At 40.6% G+C, this 15,815-nt stretch overlaps 1 protein-coding gene across 1 annotated transcript; it reads right to left on the reverse strand.

Annotated features, from left to right (window-relative positions):
- Positions 1 to 1,354: 1,354 nt before the first annotated feature.
- On the reverse strand, positions 1,355 to 15,815 carry LOC105420255 (uncharacterized). Its single transcript, XM_011623261.3, has 4 exons — positions 15,491 to 15,815; positions 15,165 to 15,275; positions 11,926 to 11,994; positions 1,355 to 1,525 (listed from the first exon to the last, which is right to left on the reverse strand). The coding sequence occupies exons 1-4, from the start codon at positions 15,626 to 15,628 to the stop codon at positions 1,475 to 1,477; spliced, it is 369 nt and encodes a 122-aa protein (XP_011621563.1). The 5' UTR covers positions 15,629 to 15,815; the 3' UTR covers positions 1,355 to 1,474.

A 15,815-nucleotide genomic window follows, 5' to 3' on the forward strand; every position in this document is an offset into this window, starting at 1 on the left:
ACCTCAAATTCATGTGGCTATCATCCAAATCTTACTATACAACAATTATGTACTTTGCTTCAGCGAAATAATCAAACGAGGAAAACAATTCCCTCTCGCATTTCATATATAATTAGTTCTAACTTACAAACAAACAGTATTTAGTTCTTTTTTGGAAAAATTTCTTCGAGTAGACCTTCTTTCTATTTTTCTTTCAAACGGCATAAAAATACCCTCAAATATCTCATTATACCCCTTCACCTCTTCTCTCTCACGTTTATTGACTTTTAACCACAAAAACTAACCCCAACAAATTGTTTTATTCCATCTCAATCACTTAAGTACTGAAAGTACAAAATATGGTTAAAAAAGTTTTTGAATTGAAATGGAATAAAACATTTATTAAAACTAATTTTTTTGACCAAAAGTAAATAAACGTGGGAGAGAAAAGATGAAGGAGTAAGGTGAAATACTCGAGGGTTTGTTTTTTTATGCCGTTTAAAAAAAAAATAGGAAGGTCTAACGTGAAATAAGATGAAAATTTAGGGGTCTGAAACTTTTCCTTCTTTTTTTAGCTCAAAATAGATGAAGAAGAGAGATAATCTGAAGAATATGGTGAGTGGGCAGCAAGCACCATGCAGAAATGGGCGACTGGGGTATCGGGGACTGTAGATAGGCGACTGGGGTTTCGAGGGCGTCTAGGTTTCAAAGAGCAAGAAAATACATTGGGATAAAACCTAAATCTCTCCTGGGCTTGGAATCTAGGTTGGCTTGAAAATGAGAGGGGTGCTCATCTTTGCAAGACGGATTAGGAAATCCTTTGAAAGCTCATCGCCCCTTAGCTTTTTTTAGTTTTATCCATTAATTGCTTCAAAATGTATTATTGTCCTGCTTATATGATTTGTAATTGTTTATAAGGTAATGGTACATCATTGAAAAAAAAATCCGAATTATATATATTGATATTAAGTAAATGACTTTATCCTAATTCTTTCCACAGTATGTCTGTGGATGTAAGCACACCATATTTATCTCTGATTCTATGCATTTATGTCCTCCAAATCCACCAAAAAATGGTCATTATTTAACGTAAAATCTAAAGAACTCACCAACCACAAAGTTTTTATATCCATACATATGCCCCAAATATCAAAAAGAACTACACAATGTCTCAGCTCAAAATCAGCCTAGCCCTCTAGATCCACACAACTCTTCCAAGCAGCAAAACCTCTTTAACTGAAGAAAAAAAAAAAAAACCAGATTACATAGATCCACTTTAAACTCTCAGCCTGCACTAATTCACCTAGTAAGGATTTCCTCCGAAACACGAAGCTGAACTGGTATCTAACTTGTATTTTTCTTTGTTGTCTTCGTGTTTTGGAGGGAAATCCTTACTAGGTGAATTAGCGCAGGCTGAGTGTTTAAAGTGGATCTATGTAACCTGGCCTATATACCAGTTCGGCTTCATGATTCAAGGCATATTGGACTCAGCAACCTAGCGATCCGAGAATGATGCTTGCATGAGATTGAATGCTGAATCCATGAACTGTACACAATAGAACCAATTGGATCACAAACCTGAGATTTAATATGAAAGACGCATATATCCCAATCATGTAAACAAAGGCAGAACATACAGTGAAACAGAAGGGGAGAAACCTGGTGCAAAAGCGAGCTTGGCCTGCCTTCCTTATTCTTAGATGATTTTTTTTTTTTTAAGTATTGACTGTTAAATTAAAATGAGAAAAAGGGTACCAGGGCCAAACGACAGGGCCCACAGCCCGGGCCTCTTGGCAAAAAATAGGCTATCCCTGCTCAGGTTGCCCTATACAAAAACTGATGGGGGCTTTTAACTTATGCCCATTACAAAGATGTACAGAGGAACGACACACAAGGTCCAACAAGTGTAAAAGTCCTTGACGGGTAGGAGAAAGAAAACACAGATGTGCAAAAAGAGAGGTCCGTGATCTTCAAAACTAGAGTCTAAAACTCTTACATGAAAGTTTAATATCTCAAGTGTTTTAGATGAAAGTTTAATATCTCAAGAATTCATTTGTTCAGAATTAGAGTGTTTTACTGGCTTAACGTGAAAAGTCTAGGATAATACTGTAACTGAACTTGAAATGCAAATGCAGCAAGCTTATCTTCTTATCTTTGTACATAGAGGAAATGAGAAGAAAAGATCAACATGACAACCTCATTAATTACTCATGGGGGAAGAGCATTTTTACCACCATTAACTTTCGCTTTGTGACATTAAGCAAAGGCTAATCAAACCAATTGTAAGCATGCAAAGGGACTATGCAAGTTCAAATTTTTAAGAAGCTAGCACGCTAATAGGATTTTGCAAATTCCAGAACCTATAATGCTTGAATGCTTCAAATGGGTGTTGTATTCAAGTTGGGTGCTTTAAAAACCCATGTAAAATTGCAGTCATTCGATGTTATAGTTGTATCCACATCTACATCAGTGCATCATAGACCAAACTCTTCAAGGCAAAAGGGAACACATGCAGACATTGTCATATATGATAATAGTTCTAATGACATCCGTTTCTCCGTCCTCTCTTCTTGGTTCCAAGTGATGAAAAAAATGGCTTTGGTATGAATAAGGGCACCAATAGGTAAACATCAACTAACAGTGTCAGTCGCTAGTTCAGAGTCATATCACCCTCTCTTTCCACAAAACCAAATATAGAGTGACTTCTACAAAAGGCAGAAACCTATTGAAGCAGGAAGGATGTCATGGACTCCACATGCTCCAAAACTAGCAACTATATTACAGCTGGCCATTGTACCTAACCCCCAGCCTCTTGTTGACCCTTTTGCTTCCCTTCTGGCCCCCCGGCAGCTTTGGCATCTCCACCCCTGTACCCATACATGGTTTCTCCGGCTCCCTTCAAATCTCTTCCCTCACCTTTTTTGGTGACCCACTATACCCCCCTGGTTCATCCCTCACCCAGCCCTTCTTCACGCACCCTCTCTACTCTTTACCCCCCTGATTCTCCTCCACTCCTCCCTACCCCCCTTCTAGGACCAGCTTTTCCCAATCCACCCCGCTTAACCCCACGCCCCACTATCGCCCTCCACCCCTCCTTCCTCAGCTTCTTCCTCTACTGAGCCCACCCTCAACCTCCTCCCAGACCTGTCGCTCTAACCTTTTCCTACACCCACACGACGCGCGACCTCTGACACCCCTAAGTCTTACCCTCAGCTTCCTACTGACCTCTACCCATCCAACCCCTTTGAGTTGTCTCCTACCATACCTTTTGAACCCCCCGTTTCCAGCCCCTCTCCCTCTTCGTCGGTAACCTGGTCCTCTCTCTCTCCTTCGCCAGTTTCTGTCGATTCTGAATACATGGATGGGATCGCCCGCGCTCAAAGCAATATTAAGGACGTGCTCAGGGTCATGGGGTTCCCCCATGAAGGACCTAAGGGACCCTGTCACCATTTCTTCGAAGCAGACACATAGAGTAGGCTTAAGGTGAGAATTAAAGGCCAAAGGGAGGTACTCAACCTCTACTCAAGTATTAACTACGACAGACAAGCCCCTAGTTTGCCACCTCCAGTGGTTTCGGTCCAGTCCAACCTCCTAGACCACACCCTAAGGAGTTCACCCAGACCGGCACCCCCCACAGCCCCCTCATTTCCCTATGAAGATCCTTTCATGCAATTTTCAGGGTTTGGGACAAACCCTTAAATGCAATGCTGCAAGGGACATGTGAGCGAAGCACAACCGCACCATTTTGGCCTTAACAGAAACCAAACAAACTGAGCCCTCTCTTCAACTGATACGCTAGGTCTGGGGTCGCAGACCTCACCAGTGGGTATCCCGGCCCACTGCGTGGGCGTCAAGGGGTATCTGGGTTATCTGGAACCCTTCCGACCATGCCCTGGTGTCCTCTTACACAGGGGACTTCTCTCTCACTATCCTCCTTTCTAGGATCTCAGACAGATACCTCTGGAAATTCATAGCTGTTTACGGCCCAAACTCAATGGCATTAAGAACCGCCTTTTGGGATAAGCTTCACCACGTAGCAACCCTCACCCTTTCTGGTGCTTAGGGGGGGGGATTTCAATATTACTAGATGGTCCTTTGAGAGAAACTCCAATTCCAACATCTCGCAAGGGATGCTGGACTTCTCGAACTTCATCTCTCGCAACGAACTTCTAGACATCCCTCTAGAAGGTAACCTCTTTACCTGGTCCGATCACTCGACCCAACCCACCCTATCCAAACTGGATAGGTTCCTTCTCTTTGTGAATTGGGATGTCCACTTTCCCGGCTCTCATGCCTTGGCTTTACCTAAACCTACTTCGGACCACTACCCCATTATCCTTGACACCAATTGGCCCCGAGAGGCCCTAGACCCTTTCGGTTCGAGCTCTCTTGGTTGGATGAAGCTTCTTTGTCCTCTCTCATCCCCCCTGTGGTGGAAGTCTTTCTCCCCCTTAGTCTCAAGAAGGGCAGGCTACATCCTGCAAACAAAAATACAACTTCTTAAGGCATCCCTCAAAGCTTAGAGCAGAACCATCCCAGGAAATTTCACTCAACTCAAGAGTAGCTGCCTTGCTGCCATCCAAGCCCTTGACCTTACTGAAGAATCCCAAACCCTCTCTATCTTTGAATCAAACCTCAGAACTCAGCACAAATTGGAGTACTTCTCCACTCTCAAAAAATAAGAGATCTTTTGGTTTCAGAGGTCTAGGGTTAAGTGGTTACATGATGGGGGCCATAATACCGGCTTCTTCCACAAAATCACTAATTGCCGACGTCAGGATAACATTATATCCATTATTCAGAATGGTACTAGGATTTTGGACCAGCCACCTGAAATCAAAGCAGCCATTCTTTGTTTCTTCCAAACCCTCTACTTTGCCCCTTCAAGCCCTAGACCCAAGATGGGGGACTTACAATTCCTTAGCGCTCCTGCCGATTGGGTCTAGTGGTTGGAACACCATTTCTCTGAATTAGAAATCCTGGCAACAATAGCGGACCTGGGAAAAGACAAAGCACTTGGACTGAACAGCTTCCCAGTAGCTCCCTTAAAGATTTTTTGGGAAACCTTTAGGCTTGACTTCCTCAAGTTCTTTGAAGAATTCTTTCACCAGGGTATTCTTCACAAAGCAATGAATGTGACATTAATTGCCCTAGTCCCCAAGATAGAAGGGGCAGATCAACAAAAGGATTTCCGACCTGTTAGCATGATCAACTTGACCTACAAGATTCTCTCGAAAGTCCTGGCCTCAAGGCTTAAAGAGGTCCTCCCCTTTGTGATTTCTCTTTCCCAGAGTGCCTTCATTAAAGATAGGCAGATTCTTGCGGGGTTTTGATAGTGCATGAATGCCTGCACTCTAGGCATCTAGCCAATAAACTGGGCCTTATCTTTAAAATTGATTGGAAAAAGGCCTATGACCATGTTGATTGGTCGATCTTGGATGAAACTATGGCTAGGATGGGGTTTGGGGAGCATTGGAAAAAGTGGATGAGGGGCTGCTACTCCCAACCTTTCTTCTCAGTGTTGATTAATGGTGCTCCGAAGGGATTCTTCTCTTCATCTAGAGGTCTCCGGCAAAAGGATCTGCTCTCCCCCTTCCTCTTTGCTATCTCAGTAGAGGTGTTCAGCCAATCAATCTCTCGCATGTACCAAGCTGGCCTCCTCCCAGGCTTCAAAAGTAGCACCAGGGGCCCTACTGTGTCCCACCTGCAGTAAGCGAACGACGCGCTCGTCTTCATAGATGCATTTCTGGAGGAAATAGCGAATCTGCGCCTCTTCTTCAGATGCTTTGAGTATGCCACTGGCTTTAAAGTTAACATGGAGAAATCCACGATGATTGGGAATGCCCTCACTGCCCCTGAGACTAGAGCACTCATTCCAGATTGGGAGTGCAAAGTGGAAGACCTCCCTACTAGCTACTTGGGTATGCCTTTGGGCCTAGGAAAACCTAAAAGGAGACAATGGTCCCACATTATTGACAAAGTTGATCGCCACCTCGTAGGGTGGAAAGGGGGATTCCTTTCCTTCGCGGGCAAGACCACCCTCATTAAGGCCACCCTGGCCAACACTCTGGTTTACCCCATGTCCGTTTTACACATCCCTGCGGCGATCGTCAATCGCCTTGAACAGTTGATAAGGAACTTCCTTTTTGGTCAGGGGACGCGGAGTCAAAAAAAAGCCCATCTCATCTCATCTCATGGGAAAAATCCTGCCAACAGAAGCACCTCGATGGGCTTGGGATCCGGAACTTGAGAAAACAAAAACACTGCCCTACTCGAGAAATGGTGGTGGCAACTCGCAAATAATGACAACTCACTGTGGTCTCAAGTTATCCGCAGCGAATACAAGATTTCTACCAATACATGGATACCAGAAGGGAGAATTCCGAGCAAGTCATAAGGGGCATGGAAGTCCTTCCAATCTTTTCTCTCCCTTTTCAAACAGAATATTCGATTCCATCCGAGGGGAGGTAAAAGAATTTGATTCTGATCAGATCTCTGGTTGGGCCACACCCCACTCAGGGATCGGTTCCTTTCTCTTTTCCTTTTAACCACCAACACTAACTCCTCCATTGTTGCAAAGATGCCCATCTCTGATAACATAAGGGTTTGGAATCCCTCCTTCAGACGTCCCCTTTCTGACACCGAAACCCTGGAGTTCCTTTCTTTGTATCTATTGTTGCACTCAAACCTCCTCGCCCTCTCTTGACCTGAGAGCCTAGTGTGGACCCCCTCTCCTTCGGGCTCCTTTTCGGTTGCCTCCTTGTATAAAAAACTTCTGCAACCCCCCACTTTCCCCCACGCCCCGACCTCTGTTATATCCAAGGCGTGGTCTTCAATAGCTCCACCAAAAGTGCAAGCACTCAATTGGATAGCGTGTTCTGAAAAAGCTCTCACAATCGACCAACTTCAACGGAGGGGCATCCCCATCCCCAACTGTCGTGTCATGTGCCTCTGTGATGAAGAGAGCAACCCCCATCTCTTTATACATTGTGATCTGGCCCTCAACCTTTGGAGTCGACTCCTTCGCCACTTGGGCCGTACCTGGGTTACACCTGTCTCCCTTTTGGCTCTCTTCAAACTCTCGCTCAACTCTCTATGGCCAAAGGTAGGTAGGCTTCTTTGGAAGGCCCCCATAGCGGCTATGATATGGGTCTCTGGACTGAAAGAAATTCAAGAATATTCCGAGGAGCCAAGTGCGAAGCTTCGGCTCTCTTCCACAAAATTACAGCCCACGTCATTTTCTGGGCTTCAAATCACAAGGCTTTTAAAGGCATTTCGGCAGCGACATTACAGAATTGGAAAGGCATCCTCCTCCTCGAACCCCTCCCCCCCCACCCCACCCCACCCCACCCCACCCCACCTTCTCGAAGCAAACAACTAGTCTCCTTCCCCACCTAGCCTCACGAAACTAAATTTTGATGGGTGTTCCTTCGGAACCCTGGACCAGCGGGGGTGGGTGGGGTCTTTAGAGATCACCATGGCAACATCCTGGCCTCATTTTCCAAGAATATAGGCCATGCCGACTCACAGTTTGCCGAGTCCATGGCTCCTCTCCTTACGGGCCTTAAATCGTTCCACCTTGCGTGGGGACAACCCCTGATGGTTGAAGGCGATGCCAAAAATATAATCGTCTGGGCGACTGGAATCTCTCCCTCCCTGGTACCTTGTCTCGATTTATGACGAAATTATGCACATTTGCAGGGATACAACCGTCTAATGGACGCATTTTTGGAGGGAATCAACGATCTGGCAGACCTATTGGCTAAGGAAGGGGCAGGCGCATGTGTTGCAGATTCATAACAGCTCGAGATTTTTTGGCACACACTCCTTTTTTGGAGTTTTTGGTTCCTCTAATACTCTTTTTGTACATCTTCTGTAACGGGCATATGTTATAAGCCCCACCCATTTTTTGTATAGGGAATTTTTGGGATAGCCCTTTTTTGCGCGAGGCCCAACCTGTGGGTCATCTCGTTGACACCTTTGTCTCTCCCTTTTATTAATACAACAGTTAACAACATCAAAAAATATATATATTACAGCTGGCCAAGAAGCAAGAAATCATAGCTGCCATTATCGTGAATTTTTAAATACTATATTGATGGCTGTCCACAAGGCCAATGCCATAACATATACACAATAATTAAGGACATGACTATCTCAATAGTTATAAAATTTGCAAGTCGGTTCACACGTACAAGAACACGAATATACCTAAGCTGCCAATTCTGGAGCAACAAAAGTGAGAACAGTTAGAACATGGATGTCCAATCTAAACTTTAAAGCATTCTTACTAGAACATAAACAACAAAGGAACTTTGCTCAGGAGAATCTCCGGACTCGCCCAACTTGGCCCAGCTCAGAGCCCTAGCAAGTCAATACCTCAAGACTCGCTTTGAATATCTAGTTTTTTTTAAAGAAATAACTTGGTAAAAATACCTGGTCCTACTTGGGACTGGCCCGAGTCCGACAAAGCAACTCGGGCTCGGTACCCAGGCTAGGCCCTGCTCAAGCCCATGGCTTTAAAAACTAATCTCTAGAAGATCAAAGTAAACTAATAAATAGGCCTCGATATTATTAGTTATCACGCATATATAATAAATAATTACACACAAATTAATACATATTCCAATCAAGCAGATATGATGAGAACGATACTTTCTTCCATAGAACAATAATGACTCCAATGAATTCAATAAAATGTGGACAATATAAATCTAAAACCATGGGAAAGTAAAGGTATTGAAATGACAAGACAAAACAGGCGAGCGCCCTAGCTTTAACGGAATGATACTTATATTGGGTTTTGTCCATACTAGGTGAATGTTCTGTAGGGGAGCTTGGTGAAACAACTGGCTGCATCTGAGAAATTCCAGATTGCAAGAGAACATAAAGAAAGCCATAACTAGAAAACATTTGAATAGGAATGAGTCTTAAAGAAAACCATATTCCGAGCTCTTGTGACTTGGTAACGAATTTTACTGTACAACCTATCTGCATTACTTATTGCAATTTTAAGACTAAATCCCAAAACATCCCAGTGCTTAGAAATAATAACCAAAAGAAGGGAAAATAAATTTTATGGCAAATTAAAATTAGATGAAAACCCTTAGTTTAAACTTTAAATATAAGTAGGCATGTATCACTCATATTCACCCTAGTTACACACATATCCTACCTAGGTGGGAAATATTGACAGAGAAACAGAATGAGAAAAATTATAGGGAGGAGAGGAGAGAACAAAACATGAAGAGTAGAACTCTTCTTCTTGCATTTCTTTCTGCTCTGAAAAAATGGTCATTCCTCCCTTTCGATGGCTATTCTAAGATTAAAACAAAGAGTATCAACACCAGAGTGCAAAAACCATCTATTTTATCCCTCTTTAGAACATGATCTAAGAATGGAATCTATGGACATGGTTACGAAAATCCATGTCACACAGATTTGATGAATCCAACTCACCTACGCATATTTTGCCAAGTCTAGTACGACAAGCTCGTATGAGTCCATAAAACATGTTTATCGCAATAATTTGCGACTATTTTAATTATAAAGGAGTAACTTAAAATACTAAATATGTGGCCTCAAATCATAGATGTATATGCTTAATCACACAGACACACGTGTCTTACAAAATGGACACACATGTTTTCCAATGCAGACGTGTCTTCTTTGTCCAATCTGTGGACTTGCATGTCCCGCATAGAAGACACTGCTGCATCAGCATATCCAAAAATGGAAAATATCCACACATGCATGTCAACATGGATTTCCACGTCAGAAGGCATATTTTGCATGTTCACACACATGTCTAGCATGATGGCATGTTTAATTCTGCTAGAGAGACATGACACACATGCTGTTTATAACATATTTTATAGCAAATGCATCAAAGATAACATCTCACGCCCCTCTCTTATTTGCAAAGAGCTTTGTTATATGTCTACCACTAAAAGAACCCATTAAAGTGGTCTATCATTTACAGGAGTAAGATATATAAATATATAGGGTGTGGTTTGTATAAGGCCGAGGCCCTAAACAATCAAAGTAAGGCGCAATCAAATAGTGTCGAAACATGTCGTTTCAGTATCATAAATCTTTATGATGGCCTATAAATCTATTTTCATCTCTAATAATAAAATATAATGATTATAAGATAGCGTAGATCACGCAGATCTATAAACACATGAAAATCTTAAAAATTGACAGCTTAGATAATGTAGTACAAGATGCACTATTCCCAAGACTTGAAATATATTTTCCACATGTCCATAAATCTTGAGGACGAGATGATTGGATTGATGCTTCTTCAGCATCGAGCCAAAGTCTCCTAGTGAATTTTTGAGGTGAGTCTTAATTTGATTGTTTATGGAAGGGTGGACAAAAGGGACAAATCCTCAATTTACATGATTTTCTCCTTTTCTCTTTCCTCACTCTGAAATCAGTTTTCTTTTGCTTGTGTTTTGACATTTTGGTGCCACATACGATAAAGGAATAACAAACGTTATTTTAAGGAGCACACACCTTAGTACATTCAAAATAAGGGTAGGGAGCTCATTTCATATTTGGGCATAAAACTCATTTTCCATATAAAAAACACACATTGATAAAATGATGAAAACATGATGGCTTTTAAATATTTAACATACTCTATAATGATGAAAATACAAGTTTGTTTGTTCAATACTTCACAAAGAAAAAGAGGCATTCTATGTCATGGGAAAAAGTGCCTTCATGGTGGGACTTCCTTTCCTCCTGAAGTAATGACAACGTAGAATACATAATATGCTATCCCAATATAGGTTACTAACAACCAGACCTTTAAGGAATACTCAATTAAAATAATGAGATTAGAGATATTTGCTAGCACTGCCTACGATTGCTTTACAAGTATTGAGAGTATGGTTTCCTCTTTCAGATGTATGCATCAATCATTTAAATGCACATTCTCCACAACTTTAACTAACAAGTGGAATGTCAACCCAGAGAGATCTATGTTACCAGGGCACTCTTATCCATCTCAGGGTATCTAGTTTGTACCATAATCTTATACATTGGTGTAAAATTTGTATAGTTTTATCTCCTTTTATTAGTCTAGAAGTAAGCAAGGTTAATTAAATGAGATTCATTGTATATAATATGTATATGGAAACTACTCTACAGACCAATGAAGACTGTTCTCTCAGGCTTTGGAGCTCCATGTCTCAACATCTTCCTCTTCCACTCCTTTTCCTTTTATTGTAGGTACTACAAACTCTTCCTCTTTGTTTAAACAAAAAAAATACCACAAACAATCACACAGAATTAGTTTGGAAGATATTGCAACTAGAAATTGTTGCCCTCGAGTTGGAAATCAAGCCCATAAACATGTGTGCGAATCATATCCAACCATCTTGGTTCAGGGCAAGATACTCAAATTTTACGTGATTTTCTGCTGAAAATTTAATGATACTTCAAAATAGTATTGTAAGACATGTATCTTTTAGCTTGACGAGCAACAGACAGTTGTAAGTAAAAATCATAAGCACTAGGCAAACGGGTGTTTCATCACATATTAACATCTAGAGATTTAAATACTACTACCACCTCAGTTCAATGTATGATACTGAGATATTATATGTTTTTTGTCTTAGAGGATACTCAAATACTTAAATAGTAGAGCTGAAGGACATGTGTCCTTTGGCTTGACAGTTAACATGCAATACATGTAAAGCAAAATCATAACTACTATGCAAAATGATATTTCACTGCCCACTAACATCTATTAACATTTTAGATATTGCTAAAACATTAAAAATAGATATCCTTATACAGACATCTCAACAACATTTTTGGTTTAATTATGGTATCAATGGAAATTGAAGAGAAAAAGAATATCCACAACCTTATGAACCAGGCGAGCATATTGTCTACACTGGAGCAATGCACAAAGGTAAATAAAAGAAATACCTTTCCAATTGACCGTAGTTCTCGTGAAACCGGTTCCATAAATTTCAAGTTGACCTCAACAGGCCATACCTGGGAAATAAATTGTCATTAAATACTTTAGCAACTCTGAGTAACATGTTAGAAACTGCCCAAAAATTGCCTTTACTCAAAACATAATAAGTAAAACTTCCCTTATGAAATACCATGAATCCAATATATGTAAGTCTTTCAATAGAAAGTAAATGGCTTAATAAATATTCAATTGAAAAGAAAAAATTTCTATTTAAGAAACCCAATTTCTTTTCACGACTTTTTTTCCATAATAATCCACTTACCATATACGTAAGATTAGTTTGGGGAGAAAATCCCCAATCTTATAAAAATATATGAATAGAAAATTTCTTACAAATATATTATCCAATACTTCTCTTTAAAGATTATTCTACTCATTGATTACTCATTAATTTTCTTACAAGGTTAGAGGCTTGCTGGACCCATTAGTTAAGGGGGCTGGTAGACTACCATGACCATCGTTATCTAGACAGCAGGGCAAACTGGCTACGACAGACATATAAAGGACACAATGTATCCAGTTCACTTCATTTGCCTTGACAAGTCCCATCCCTATCCCCATGATAGATATTTGGGTTTATGAAGTTCTATGCTCCCCATCCCTTTTCTCATGGTGAGAGAGCAACAATGGGCAATTGATTTCCTTTCAAATGAAAAGGAAAGCAGCTAGCCCCCACCCCAATGATTGTAGTTACAATATCATCAACATAATCCATAAGTACATCAATTTCACTTCCTAAATTCCTCATGGATTCTGAGGATTTTGTGAAAAACTACATAAAACCCCTTAAAGTTCAAAACTTGGCAAGTCAGATATCAGCTACATGTAGTGAAAAGCTATGGCTCCAAAGCTCTATTGGCTCACCTTGTATTCATATTTCATCCGCAACCATTTTCTATGAAAACTTTAATGCTCCAATCAGTTTGGGTCAAAGTTGTTATGTGAAGAAATACATGGTCCATACCACTACCATAATACCATTGAGGATCTACATTACAAAAAAAAAAAAAAAAAAGGAAAAGAAGATTGACTGTAAAAATTTGATGTTTGCACTTACATGTAAAGGTACCTCTACCACATACACATATTAATCAACAAGACCCAACAACCCCTTTTTCCATGGCCCAATTCTCCAACCTTCTTAACATCAATCCTTCCTACCTTCTCACCATGGTTTTTGCCACAAACTCAACACTCCTTGAAGGAACAAAGCTTACTTTTGGGCCAACTCCCATTCAGTATCTCTAGCCAAGTATACTGCACTTCACTTTGGCTCCCCACAAGTTCAGCCCGAACTAGCTCCTATCTAAATGCAAAACTTCTCAAAACCACCCCATCATCCTAAGATATTTCCCACCCTACCTTTAGAAACCGAAAATCCTCTTTACTAATTATATCAACCTTTTCACAACCCGTGTTGCTCAATTATATATATATATATATATGGAAAATTCTTCCCAACGCCTATAGGCGAAAATGAACAGTGATTTCTCCTACCCTCATCACTGTCAAAAGTTCATCGCACGGTCACGATTGTCAGGTAGTGTTTCATTTTTCATTTTTTTTCTACAAATCACAATGACCTAAAATTTCGAGCGTGTGTACATCTTAGTGAGGTGCACCTAATAAAAATATACAAAAAATAATTCACCAAAGAAATTGACCAAAATACCCCCAAAACGTTTTGGGGGTATTTTGGTCAATTTTTTCATGTAAATTATTTTTTTTATAGTTTTTTTAGATTTGCCTGTTTTTTATGAACACACGCTCCAAATTTTAGGTCATTCTGATTCGTAGAAAAAAAAATGAAAAATGAAATACTACCGGACAATCGTAACGGTACGATAAACTTTGGACGGTGATTAGGGTAGGCGAAATCATTGTTCATTTCGTCTATAGCCATTTTACAGTATCTTCCTATATATAGATATAATTGGAAGAGTCCTATCAGTTGTAGTTATCACTAAAAGATCTTACACTCCCTTACGACCATAGAGCGACACTTCGTTTTGCCTATACCCCCACCAAGTAGCTTCCAAACCACCCTCACATGATAGTTGGCAAGCAGCTATCTCTTGACCCTCATGGAAAACTCATACAGGGGTTGCTCCTACCATGTTCCTCACAAATACATTGGTTCATTTGACCACCAAGCTGATGGTCCAAGCAAAACCTCAAGGAGGATAAACGCTCGTGATCAGTGTAACTACTATAAATAGCACGAAGAGTGATGATCAGTTGGTTCAATCTCACGATCAAGCCTATTCGAAACACATGAGGACCACTATCAACAAGCCACTAATGACATAAGACTGTCAATATAGATGTGTCCCTTGGGCTTGTAACTCCCTTGAGAATGCATCCATAATAACACTCATAAGTAGCATGAAATCCGGTCTCTTTCCACTTCCCCACAATTTTGATAGTTAGAGAAGTGAAATTACATAATCATTGGGTTCGCCTCTAATCTAGCATAGGTCTTTCAAACTATGGATACTTTTGAAGCTTCCTTTCACAATATATTCTAGCTTAGAATCTCTTGTGAAAGGAGGGTTCATAACTTGCATTCTTAGCCAAGGTATTGCAAGGTATACTAAAGCATCACTACATTACACGGAACCAGTAAGGAATTCAGGTCATTAAAGTTCCTTCTCCGTCTCATTTGTATGTACCTTTTCAACGTAATTAACAGCCCAGCATTTTGTCCATACTCTATACTACCAACCTAAGAAGCAGTATATTAAGATCCATGAAAGATAAGCAAGAATTCAAGGCGGTGGAATTGTATGATAAAATCAGGGAAATTTTTCCCCCATTTTTATGCATTTGGTGTTGCTTTAATTTTCATCTAGTTTTCAATTGAAGCAATAAAAGCACTCATGAACACAATCAAACATGTAGAAATAATACATATCAATTATTTCATCCTATTCAATACTTGAAACTCAAAAGGAGCATTTTGAACTTGATATGTGGCGAACCCAACAAAAAAACTCATCCCTGAATCCATAGTAACAAACCAGTAAATACCATACTCAGAAATGATAGAAAGTTCATCTGAAGTCATGAATAATTTACGCATCGATTAAAGAATATTTATTAAACAAAGCTTCAAACTCAAATCAAGAAAAACTTCATAGACCAAAAACAACAGTAGGAATAAGTGGGCGAGAGAAGAATTTGAAACCTTCAATCCAAGCAGTCTTATGGGCGTAACCTGTCCTGGTATAACGCACTCGGGACCTGCTGCTTCCAGAAAGGCCTCGGTTGCTAGGCCGTCTCCAATGGGGTCTGGGTGCTGATTTGTTTAGAGAGAGAATGAAGAACTTACATTAAGATAGAAAGATGAGAGAGGGAAGAAAGAGCGAAAGAGAGAGAGGGAGGTATATATAGAGAGAGAGGGAGGTATATATAGAGAGAGAGAGTCCGTAAAGATAAAAAGAGGAGAGAGAGAGGGAAGAAAGCGCGCGAAAGAGAGGGAGAGATAGATAGGAGAGAGAGAGAGAGATGCACCTTCATTACAGCAAGCGCATAGTTGGAGGTGGGGTTAGAGGGGAGGCGGAGGATGGGAGGATGGTGGATTTTGGGGATGGGTTTTTCCTCGGAAGCCCTCCATGGCACGTCAGAAGCTAAGGTTTTCTTGGAAGACATGTCTGTCTCACTTGGTGGTACAACCACCAACTAAGTACTGAAGTTGCAGGTTTCTCTCTCTAACTCTATTTTCTAACCAGGTTTTATTTATGAGTTTGAAGTTGCAGGTTGGGATAAGGCCTTTGCTCTCTCTCTCTCTAAATCTTCTCTCTCTCTAAATTTTTTCTGGTGAAAAGAAGGTTGGGGT

Source organism: Amborella trichopoda, chromosome 3 (assembly GCF_054954075.1).
Source record: "Amborella trichopoda isolate Santa Cruz 75 chromosome 3, AtrichopodaSantaCruz75HAP2 v2.0, whole genome shotgun sequence".
NCBI lineage: Eukaryota > Viridiplantae > Streptophyta > Magnoliopsida > Amborellales > Amborellaceae > Amborella > Amborella trichopoda.